Source organism: Chiloscyllium punctatum, chromosome 41, assembly GCF_047496795.1.
Source record: "Chiloscyllium punctatum isolate Juve2018m chromosome 41, sChiPun1.3, whole genome shotgun sequence".
Lineage (NCBI taxonomy): Eukaryota > Metazoa > Chordata > Chondrichthyes > Orectolobiformes > Hemiscylliidae > Chiloscyllium > Chiloscyllium punctatum.
Window position 1 is genome coordinate 17,855,627 of NC_092779.1, and position 12,052 is coordinate 17,867,678.

General features: G+C 38.3%; 1 protein-coding gene across 2 annotated transcripts in view; it reads left to right on the forward strand.

Moving 5' to 3' along the window:
- topbp1 (DNA topoisomerase II binding protein 1) overlaps positions 1-12,052 on the forward strand; it is a 60,406-nt gene that overhangs the window by 16,952 nt on the left and 31,402 nt on the right. For both annotated transcript variants that reach the window (XM_072560475.1, XM_072560476.1), the window contains exons 10-14: positions 384-628; positions 3,117-3,436; positions 4,827-4,999; positions 8,461-8,672; positions 11,015-11,316. In XM_072560475.1, coding sequence (XP_072416576.1) covers positions 384-628; positions 3,117-3,436; positions 4,827-4,999; positions 8,461-8,672; positions 11,015-11,316 — 1,252 coding nt within the window. The remainder of the gene's footprint in view (positions 1-383; positions 629-3,116; positions 3,437-4,826; positions 5,000-8,460; positions 8,673-11,014; positions 11,317-12,052) is intronic.

Sequence of the window (12,052 nt, forward strand, 5' to 3'; positions counted from 1 at the left end):
ATAACACAGAAATGGATAAGACACCAATAGTTTTAGCACTAAACCAAGAAACAAATCACAGGTCAGGCCTGTGCATCCATAACTCAATATAAGGCAGATGCTCAGACTTACCTGTTAACTTTGAGTTCTCTTGCACTGGAACCTTATGGTACTCTGGACAATGTAGTTATACTTTTTCCTTTTGTTTCTGTTTTCCTCCCATTTGCTTCTTTGATCACTCACTCCATTTCTCACACTCAATCTTTCACATGGTTGCCATTTTTTAAACTTGTTTTCATATTTATTACTTTTGCACAGTTGGGGAATACGTGTTTTTAAATTGAGGTTTATTAACGTTTTGTAACTTTTCTAAGTAATATTTGCTGGATTAATATTTGCATTAGGCCGTATGTGGTTACAGCAAGATGGTTAGTGGACTGCTTTTCCAAGAAGTGCCTCCTTCCTGTGGAGCAGTATTTCCATCCAAGCTATCAACCTGATATTCCAATACCGCAACGTTCCAGTAACCAAGCTCATTTGACTTTAAATGGCAGTAAGGCACGACGCACATCCAAGGTCAGTCCTGACGGACAGCAGGAAGCAGATGATGATCTCCTGTTGCAGTATCTTGAGAACGACAAAACTGTAGGTTAGAGATTGATCTTTATCTGTTCAAATTACATTTCAAAAGATGATATGATGACGTGTGATGCACTGTTTTCTTTTCCCGAGGGACCTGAATTTTGTGGGGAGGTTGCTACATGCCTTTCCATCTCTAATTGAATTTGATCAAATCTGAAAGATGTCAAAGCTTTTTTTTTCTGTGGTTCGAAGCCTGTTAACAACTCTCTTGAATCTGTTTGCATGAATACCAAAATCACTTTGTTGCACCACTGTTCAAAATCTCTTGCCTTTTATAAAATATTCCGATTTGTCCAGTCTGGATCCACTTGCAGACATTAAGCTCCCAGCTGTCATTTTTTCCCTAGTCACTAAATCTGCCAAGTCCCCAAGTGATTTCCTGATTCTGTTCCTACAGTTTATTGCATCTCCTAACTTGCAGACACCTGAAAAGAGTGGGTATACAAATCTATATTCCTCCATTCGAGTCATTGATATTATGTTGAAAGACTGAGGTCTCTCTTTTAGATCCCTGGGCATATCTCTTACAGGATTCCATCAGAGTCTGTGCTCCTTGTCTCCTACTTGACTGTATTCCCATATTGATTCTTGGCAGTTGGGGGAGCGATGTCCATGGGTCCTTGCTGGCTAGAAGAATGGAGATGTGTAATTGTTCAGATGTTGACCTTTTTTCAAATCGTAGCAAAATTACTACATGTTCCATTTGTTATATTCTTTTTGAGCTCCATCTCCCCCTTCACTTACACCTTGCTTTTTATCTTGAACGCTATTTACATGTGCTTGCATTTTTCTAACTTTTATTTAGGGCAATTTGAAATAGTGGCTAGGGTTTATTAAAATGGACATAGCAAATGGCTCACCACAAGGATTTTAATCCACCTGTGGGGTGTGAGCTTCACTGTCTGGGCCAATATTTATTGCCCTTGAGAAGAGCTATCTTCTTGAACCATTGCAGTCCAGGTGCTATAGGTCACCCAGAATGTTGATAGGGAAGGAATTCTAGGATTTTGATCCAATAACACTGAAGGAATAGAAATATATTTTCAAGTCAGGATGGTGAATGGTTTAGAGAGGGATGATGTTCCCATGTATCCGCTGCCCTTCTTAGACAGAACCTTCCATCTAGGAGCTTTGAATTTCTGCAGTATATCTTTTGGATGGCACATACTGCTGTTACTGAGTGTCTGGGATAGAGTGAACAGTTGTTTGTGACTGTAGTGCTAATCAAGTGGGCTGCTTTGACCTGGATGGTGTCAAGCTGCTTGAGTGTCATTGGAGCTGCACTCATCCAAGCAAGTGGGGTGTATTCTATCATACTCCGGACTTGTACCTTGAAGATCTTTGTGAAATAAGGAGATGAGCAACTTGCTGAGATTTTCCCTAGTCTTTGACATGCTGTTGTAATCACTGTATTTATATGGTGAGTGCAGTTCTGTGGTAACTGGCAGGATGTTGATAGTTCAACATTTGACCTGATGTTTTAGCTTCCCAAAGGAAGTGGTGATGCTCTAGTTATTTCACCAGCTGTATTTGTGACTAAGCTCGCTGTTAGCTGGAGCCAACTGCACGTGCAATAGCACCTCCTTTGGTTTGATATTCATTTAGTTTTGCTTACACCTTTTAAGTTCCTTCAGATGTTTTTAGTGGTAAGTTGGTGTATAAAGTTTTTACAGTTTGAACTTGGGCTACACTTTGTATTTTCTTACTGGTTGAATCAGTTGTGTGTTTCTAGCAAGTAATCTGTGCATAGACAGGCTGCCTCTCTTTCTGACTGAAGTGAATATGTATGACCAACAGTAGTACAGTGTCAACTCTTTTAAAATAAGAACATATGAAACAGGAGTAAGCCGTTTGGACTCAAACCTGCCCCTTCAGCAAGATTGTGGCTAATTTGCTCCTAACCTCAACTCTTTGATGCTAGCCTATCATAGCCCTCGATTTTCCATAATTTAGATGCTTGCTGTAATCTATGTCCATAATAATCTGAGGTGAAGAATTCCAGAAGTTCACTGCCCTCTGGGAGTAGTTCACATCTGTTTTAAATAATGCATTCCCAGTTCATGACTGATGCTAGCAGAAACATCTTCTCGATTTCTACCCTGTCGAGCTGCTCATAATCTTGTTTATTCCAATATGATTAATGCATCTCAGATCCCACTCTTAACATATAACAGAATGTGATATCAAGTAACACTTTAAGTCTCAATTCTCTTAATATTCATTTTGCACTTTGCGGCTTCTGAGTTACACGGAGAGAAACTAGATGATGTGAAATCACAGGTGTAACAATGGTTTTACAGATGTATCATGATACCATGTTGGAAACAGCAACTCTGTATTTCATCAGTTTCTGTGGAATCACGACAATGGGGTTTAGATACAAGTTCAATTGATTTTGTGCTTTTAAATTAGTTTGTTGAATCTTTTTACCTCTTCCTTCATCTTGTCTACCGATAGAACTAAATGTTAATCAAATGTTTTTGTATTTCACATAGTTGGATCTGAAAATCAAGATAAAACACAAAATAATTTGAGTGACACTCTTCACAAAACTGAGTACCAAAACAATCAGTCAGCAAAAACCTCCATCTGTGAAACAGAATCATGTGCTGAGCAGGGAATCTTTTGGAAAAAGAAGTTTCTAATATTTGGCTTTGCTAATGAAGATGAAACCTACATGGCTGAATTAATTCAGAGCAATGGTGGAAAAGTGCTGCGGCCCCACAGTCGAATTGTTGCTGACTTTGCTGTCGTGCCTTTATTAGGCACTCAAGTAGACGCAACTGTAGCAGAAGTGGTTACAAACACATGGCTGGTAAGAGAATGTAAACTGGTGACATTCTGAAATTTCATACCAAGTATAAAACACTGGTAACTGTGCGCCTCAACTTTCATTTGTTCAAAAAACAATGTGGACATATTCATTTTGCTGTGCAATATCTGAAAAGCATTGTTTGGAGCATATTTCACTCAATTCTGTCTTTCATACCACATTAGAAATAATATGCACCAAAATTTAATAGAAGAATATAATAAAACTCTAAGGAGATTTGTGATTAGACTCTACAGCTTCAATTTTGTTTTGTTGCGTTTTGCTCACGTAAGAGCCTTATAGGAAATGATGACCCAGTAATGGGGAAGGTTCACTAATTAAGCTGACAATACTTATGAGACAGATACTGCTAAAATTGATCAGGTTGATTATTGCAAATGTGATATTTAAAATAGATGCTCATGGAAAGGTATTCCATTATAAATAAGATGTGAAATTTAATTAAGCTAGTGATGTGAGTTACTTGCTTACGACTTCAGGTTGAAGCCAGTGCATTGCATCCTATCTCATGGTGAAGAGAATGACTTTGCTCATAAAAGTTAGCACCATCTGCCCTGATCCAGTTACTGTCTAGTAATATGTAACAGGTCCAACCTGCATCTAAACTCTTCAGCCCATCCTGTCTGTGTTGATATTTGATTCAGCGTCCCTCCTATAGTATGCAGCACAATGCTGTATATGTTCTCAACATGTTCAGAGGTGTTCTTGCGCAGCACTGGCGTGAGTGGGACTTGAACCCAGGTCTCCTGGCTCAGAGATAGGGAACATCATGACCATGTTATGAGCAAGAACCCACACAATGCTCTATATGGTACTTCTAATTGAAGTTTGATGAAGCTTAAATGAAGGCTCAGAATTATCAATTGGCTTTTATGTTCTATCCTGTAGTACCCTAACTCCCCTATCAGTTGCATTTCAAATAATCCTTGGCCACTCTGCCTGATAGGTTCTGCTAAACACTTTTATAATCAAATGAAGAAATTCTTTGTGATAAAGCATGTAATTAAGATTAACTTTTTATTGTATTTAGAGGTCATTAACAATGTTTTCGTTGATTACTTTGGTTTACCAAATAAATAAATTATTTCAATGTTTTAAGAGATCCCAGCCAAAATTAAGTGTTGACAATCTAATTCATGAAGGAGTTACAGTTTGTGTGTGTACTGTATCTGGTCATAATTCGAAATTACTTGGTGCTTTCTAATTTAGCACTTTGGAAATTTGTCATCTTTTTTTTTGCCTTTGCAAATGATTGTTGATCAATATTAGATTTCTTTGGATATTGTAATCTGTGTTGATATAATTTGATTAATCTCTTTTAATCAAAAGAATGTTTTTCTGCAGTTTCAGTCTTCCTCTTTTTTTCTTGCAGGCGATGTGCATTGATCAGCAACGTATACTGGCTTCACAGTCAAATGCCTTATTCACTCCTATATCTGTCGTGGAAGGAAGCACACCATTGACTAACTGTGTGTTGTCTATTAGTCAATTTACTGGAGTTGAAAGAGATGCACTATTTAATATTGCAGAACTACTTGGAGCACAGTGAGTGCCAGAGTGCATAAACATGCAGACTTTCTACTTTATAATTGGTATGAGACCTTACAGTCAGTTCTACTATAATACAGTAGTTCTGTTCTTGCGCAAAGCTGCGTTAGATGAAAATCGTCTATCAGCAGCCCATTTAAACTAATGGAGCCAGAATTACATTGTGACCAATACATGGTCCAAAATGTTTTGCTTTAGAAACAGTGTCCTCACTTTGTCAATTGCATTATAGCGAATTCGCGTGAACTAAACATGCATTATAGCAGAACAACCTGAGCTATAAATCAGTATTGCCACAACTTGTGAATTGCCACTGATTTTGCAAATTGATGCTATTCTTCAGGTGAGGTTTTGATCATACGAACCTCTGGAAACTGAGGCAACCCATTCAACTGAAAATGTGGTTTTAGACTGTGTTTAACACAATCTGCAATCATGTCAATAGTTAGTTTTCCCTGAGGGATTCACTACTATCTTTAACATGTCCAATTAGGGTAAAAAGGTGAAAACATTTTTTTTGCTACATCACAGCTGGATGCTGTATTCTGATTGGTTGCTGGTATTAAAACATATGTTCGCTGTCAGAGCTGCTATCACAATAAAGTATGCTGTTGCTTGCCTTAAGTACTCAATCCCAGCTCATCCTTGGGGGATGATTGCAAAATTCACTGTATCCATTGCATATATAGGCAGTCCCCAGTCCAGTCACAAGTTAATTTACACGCAAGTCAGAACACAGTACAGGGCAATATAAAGCAGTATTCTTAGGTACAGGAAATGCTCATATGTCAAATATTCGTAAGGGCGAGCAGTTGTAAATCAGACAGTTATAAATTGGTGACCTCCCTGTATTTTGTATCATGTGGCAAAGATGGTGACCTGATTGCATGTTTGACGAGCATCAAAGTACTAATGGGCAACAGTGCTCCACCTGTGTGCACTGTACCCTTTATTTAAAAGTTCGCTTGTGGGATGTGGGCATCATTGGCTGGCTGGCATTTTTACTGCCCATCCATAGTTGCCCTGCAATTTAATTTGCATGTTATTTGAAACAATGATTTGCTGCTAGTTTTGGAATCATTATTTGAAGAATATAACAACTTCGATTTTACATTAAAATTATTATTCAATGCATTTTTATAGGAATAGGACTGAAGAGATGGAATGCGTCCTGACTATAATGATCCTTGCTTGAACACATTGCAGAAATGGCAGTGGATGCTAGATCACTTGTTAATTTTCAACCTGAGACAGATAATCTTTTGTTAAGCAAAGTTACTAAGGGATAAGGACCAAAGGCACGTTATTTTGAGTTAGGCCACATGATGTCATTGAATGACAGAACAGCCTTGAGGGGCTGAATGGCCTACTCCTGTTCCTACATAAGCCAAAATATAATTTTCTGAATGAAATCTGTCTAATTTGTATTTGAATAAATCCACACAGTCTGCTTCCATCAGTGAGAATTTTCCATGCATCTGACTGAAACTGATTCTGCTGATTAAGCAGAGGTTGTGTTCTCTGGTATTACTGTTCTGGAAACCTTGTTATGTCACATGGAAACTTTAGAATCCCCAAATACAATGACCATTACACCACTCAACCTTATCTTTTCGACTAGTACCTGACCTAATGTATCTGATCCCTCTTCACTTCTGCTCAGTTATTCTGATTGCTGTCTCCTGTGTCCTTTCAATAGCTGCAATGTCCTTTACATCCTCTACTGACGAGAACTGTGCACATTATTGTCAGTGCAGTTGCACCTATAATCACTGAAGTGTAGTAATTTCTTGCTATTTTGACTTGACATTGATCTTTTAATGCATACCACCATCTGGTTTGTTTAAATGGAGTGATTAGGACAAGAAGGAAGCTGTTCAACCTATCTTGTCTACACCAACCCTCTCTGGAAAAGTAACTCCACTCGTTCTCCCCCCGCCCCCGTCCTGCCATTTCTCTGTAGCCCAACAAATTTTTTTTGAAGGCCTCTATTGAAGCTTCTTCCACTACACGGGTACAGCATTCCAGATGCTAACCATTCACTGTTTAAGGAAAAAAAACATTTCCCATCTCTCTGTTGTTCATTACCAGTCATCTTAATTTGCAACATTCCAGTTCGCGATCTTTTCAGTAAGAGAAACCGTTTTCTCTTGCTGCCTTATTCAGATCGCTTATCGATTTTGGAAAATCTTTGTGAAAACATCTTAATCATCTTTTCTCCAAAGAGACAACCCAGTGTCTCCGATCGGTCCATGTAGCTGAAGTTTGTCATCACTCGAGGTATTCTTCTGTAGCTTTACTGGATACTTTAATGTGTTCTTTAATCTGTCCTTCTTAAGATGTAGAACCCTGAAGCATGCAGTGCTCCAGGTGATCAGGATTTTATACAAACTCAATATAACTTCCTTGTTTTTGTTCAGTGTCTATCTTGCACACTTCTCCCTGCCCTTGCACATTATTTAAAAATTGTATTCTTTGTTTTATATGATCTGTCCTCATTCTGACAACAGAAATGATTAATTTCATTATCTTTGTGATAAACTATGCTTTGGGTGTGATAAAGCATTCTTGCAACATTAAGTCACAGGAGATGATGTACTATTGCAGCAAGAGAACCATCTTTTAAAAATCATGTAGATAGATGTGAAAGTGATCTTAGAAACAAAAGGTTAAGTATTAAACTGTAAGTTAGAAAATTAGATGGTGCAGGAAAGCAAAAGGAAACCATTCAGTTGCACTAAATCGTAAAATGGCATTGTAAAATTTAAGAAAAGGCAAGGAAATCACTATGTCCTACGTAAATTTCAGTGTATTCCCTGTGTTTGTAGGAGTTTGCTTGGAACCATCTCTAGATTTAGTTTTAGATCCAACTTTGTAATTACTTTTATCTTGGAAAGGACCATGCTTGAAAGAATCAAAGCACCATTGGATACATTTGCAATAAACATTCCAATTTATATTGTGCATTCATAATTCTGGCCTAGGCACACAACATCACTTACTGATATCAAGCATTTTTAGTTTAAACTTATTATAAATCAAGATCCCTTCATTTTTCCACACATTATTTTCTTCCAATTTATGTAATAGCAAGTAGAGTGACAAGAAACTGGAGAAAAGGCAAAATGAGCTAAATGAAAAATAACCTTGATGTGACTTATATACAGCTACAGTAAAAGGGGGTGGAGAGGTTTGTCATAGCATTTTAATTCTATTTTCCACATCAATTTCAGCTATGCTGTTGGGGAAAGCTGATCCTTCCAAGTGGAAGGGTAAATAAGGAGGTAAATCCCTGTGAATACCATTTATACCTGAATAGGTAGGGAGCTCTGCCTTTCTTCCCTGTTGACTGGGATATGATGTAGGTGTGGGGTAATAAAAATGAATTTCATTTCTTAAGCAGAGGGCATTGAAAAGCTTGTAGCTAAACTTTGTGACATCTGTTTCTTTGTTTAAAGAGTGCAAGAGTTTTTTGTTCGGAAAGCAAATTTGAAGAAAGGCATGCTTGCCAGTACCCACCTGGTCCTACAGGAGCCACAAGGCTCCAAATATGAAGCTGCAAAGAAATGGAATTTACCAGCTGTGACTGCATCTTGGCTATTTGCGTCTGCTCAATCAGGGAAAAAAGCTGATGAAAGCAAATTCTCTGTGGAAAGTGCTGTCAGTGCTGGTAAGTGTTGAATTAACATATATGATCCATTGTATTTTAACCCATTTGCAGTATATAACTGCTGAAGATAGCAATGATTAAATTGAGCAAGCTAATTCTTAGCCTACTATCAAGGATTGGACCATATCCATTTCATTAAGTCATAATAATTGCTATGTTTCTGGTTAAATTCATGAAGTGCTTTGGTCCTGCATTATCAGTACCACAGATTAGATTACTCCTCAGCATTGTTCTTCTGTTGCCTGAGAGATTTTCACCATTATTTATTTGTGGCACCTTTTGATTAAATATATAATTTGGTCCACTATATAACAGGACTCCATTTTCTTGGTGTCAAAAATCCTGCTTTGACATATTTTTAGGGTGCAAGTCAACATGCTTTTCTGCTAAGACATGCTGTACGCACATTAGGAGTTGGACTCAATTTTACACCACAGAAATGCATTATTTTACCCACCTTTATAAATTGGCACTTCAGATCAAGCAAGTGTTAATGAGCTGTTTTTGCCAGGAAGACAGGGGGAACATTAAGACATGTCCACACAGCGCAGTGTGCAAGGCAAACAACTAACAAAGAATGAAGTTTAAAACTAATTCGAAGTTAAAGTTTATAACATTTTCTAAGTTGTGAAATAGCTGTGCTTCAGTGAGGGAATTTGATGATAGTGAAATCTAGTGTGAGGATGGAAGGAGGAGGAATCTGTTCTGAAGATGCTCGAGACCAAATCTGCCATGGGGAAAGGGACTAACCACTTCCTTATCTCAAGAAATCTGTATCGCATTCGGATTCTCCCAAATCACAGAAATGGTTGCAACATCACAAGGAATGCAGTGAAATATGGACTCAAGCAGTTGAACCTTGATTCCAGCAAAGATTTCAGAGCAACTACTTTTTGTTATAGCTATTTTATGGAACAAGAATGTCCAGTGTTAAGGCAGAACACCAAGTTGACTCAAAGACTGATAACAGATGTCGATGTCAAAATAACGAGATTCCAGCAATTCAGCATTCGAGGCAAAAGCACAAGTATCCATTATGTCACACCAAGAACATGGATGTAACCTCTGTGAGCTTTGATTATGCTCAGCAGCTGAACTGTTGGGTGAAAAGTTTCGGAAATAGCTCTGATAAAAGTCATAGGCGTGCGAAGACATGATTTATGGTAGTACTAGCCTATACTAACTGTCAAATATAAAACTGTGCCATAAATCAACATTTTTGCAAGGAATTTTATCCATGGCCATAACAATAGTACTGTGGGTGTACCTGCAATAGTACTGGCCTAATAGTACTGTGGGTGTACCTGCAACACATGGATTGCAGTGATTCAAGAAAGTGGCTCACCACTACCTTGTTAAGGGCAGTTAGATGAACAATAAATGCTGGTCTTGCCAGATGTGCAGACATCCCATAAACTGATTTTTGTTTTTGAAGTGCTCATAACTGAGTTACAGTGATATTCCAATGTACTTCAGAACTTCCCTGCAAAAAGAGCATAGGTTCTAATTGACTTCAGTTTTAAAGAATACATAAAAATGTAATAGGGCTGGGAACTGTTCAGAACACAAAGGGACACAGCAGTCATGTTTTGCGTTCTTAACAGAACACTCTGTATTTACATTTAAAACCAGTGCAGTGTGTAGGTTGTTTAGTCTCAAATTTTCAATGAATAGAGCTAAAGGTAACCTTTCACCCAGTTTCAGTAATAAAAGCTTTATGTGCTGGATAAACTCAGCATGTTTGGCAGCATCTGTGCAGAGAAAAACTGTGAATGTTTTGAGTTGAATAGGACTCTTCTCCAAAAATTCAGATTTATGAGCGTTCCAGCACCTGCAATTTTAAAAATCCCCACACTGTGGAAACAGGCCATTTGGCCTAACAGGTCCACACTGACTCTCCGAAGAGCATCCCACCCACACTCACCCCCTACCCTGTCCCTGTAACCCTGCATTTCCCATGGCTAATCCATCTAACCTGCACATTTTTGGATTGTGGGAGGAAACCAGAGTGCCCAGAGCTGCTAAATCTCTCAACCATTCCTTTGTTACCTCAAGACTTAACTATCCTAACACATTCCCGGCTGGCCTCATGCGTTCTAACCCCCTGTCGTCTCAATGATATCTAAAACTCTGCTGCTGATATGTTCACGTGTACCAAGACTTTTTCAACCAGCACCTCTGTGCATCTTTTGCTTCATTTCAGTTTGTAGTGTTTTATCGTGTTTATTGAGATTTTGTTTTATTGTTTGCAGCTTGATTTGACATAAACTGGAGTCTAACCATGTTCAGTTACATTAAAACATTTTGAACTAATTTTTGTAATTTTTTTTTTCATGAAAAAGTTGCTGAAATGAATCAGCAGAGCAAGGCCTCCAATGTCGACAAAGTGCAACAACAGACACCTGAGCATCCCTTATCCAAACTGAAAAACATGCAGAGCTCTGTTGTCACTCCGCTGGATATAAAGAGATTCCAGAGTAAAGCCTTCCAATTGGTCTTATCTCAACAAAATAGAACTGAGACAACAGAAACAAGAGCAGAAGTAGGAGTACCCAGCCAACAGAGAGAAGCCAACTTGCTACTTGACACACCTTCAAAATTCCTGTGCAAGGACAAGCTGTTCAAGCCATCATTTGATGTTCAGGTACCAGCATATCCTCCAGTGCAGGGCAGATTAAAAAGTTTTAAATGCAAGCAAAGTTTGAATATAACAAGACTGCAGTTGATGAACTTGATAGTGAGCACTTATACAATGGATAACAAGCTATGTACTTCAGGCAAATGTGGGTATTAACATTTCAAATTTGGATACTTTATCATAAGAAGAAAACATTGCTCATGAACAACATTTAACAGAACAGAGCATAGGGAGAGGGGGGAACGCTGCACAGATGAAAGGAATAATAAAGTGAAGTCCTTAAGTGGGGAACTGGAACTGCTGAAGTGGCAGAAATGATATTGTCATGATAAGGATACATAGAGTGTGAAGTGATAAAGGACATGAGTATAGATAAAGAGCTTAAACAGATAGTTCAGCAAGTAGATGCAAAAGCTTGAGAAACTGACAATGTGGCTTTGTGGATACTTTGACCCAGTCCTGATCTTATTTAAATGTTTAAGATTGAGGCATAAGCGATGTACAGCATGGAAACATACCCTTTGGTCCAACTCATCCATGCTGACTAGATATCCTAACCTAATCTAGTCTCATTTGCCAGCACTTGGCCCATATCCCTGTAAACCTTCCTATTTAAATACCCATCCAGATGCCTCTTAAATGTTGTAATTGTATCAGCTTCCATCATTTCCTCTGGAGCTCAGTCTGTGAACACACCACCCTCTGAGTGAGAACATTGCCCCTTAGGTCAATTTTAAATCCT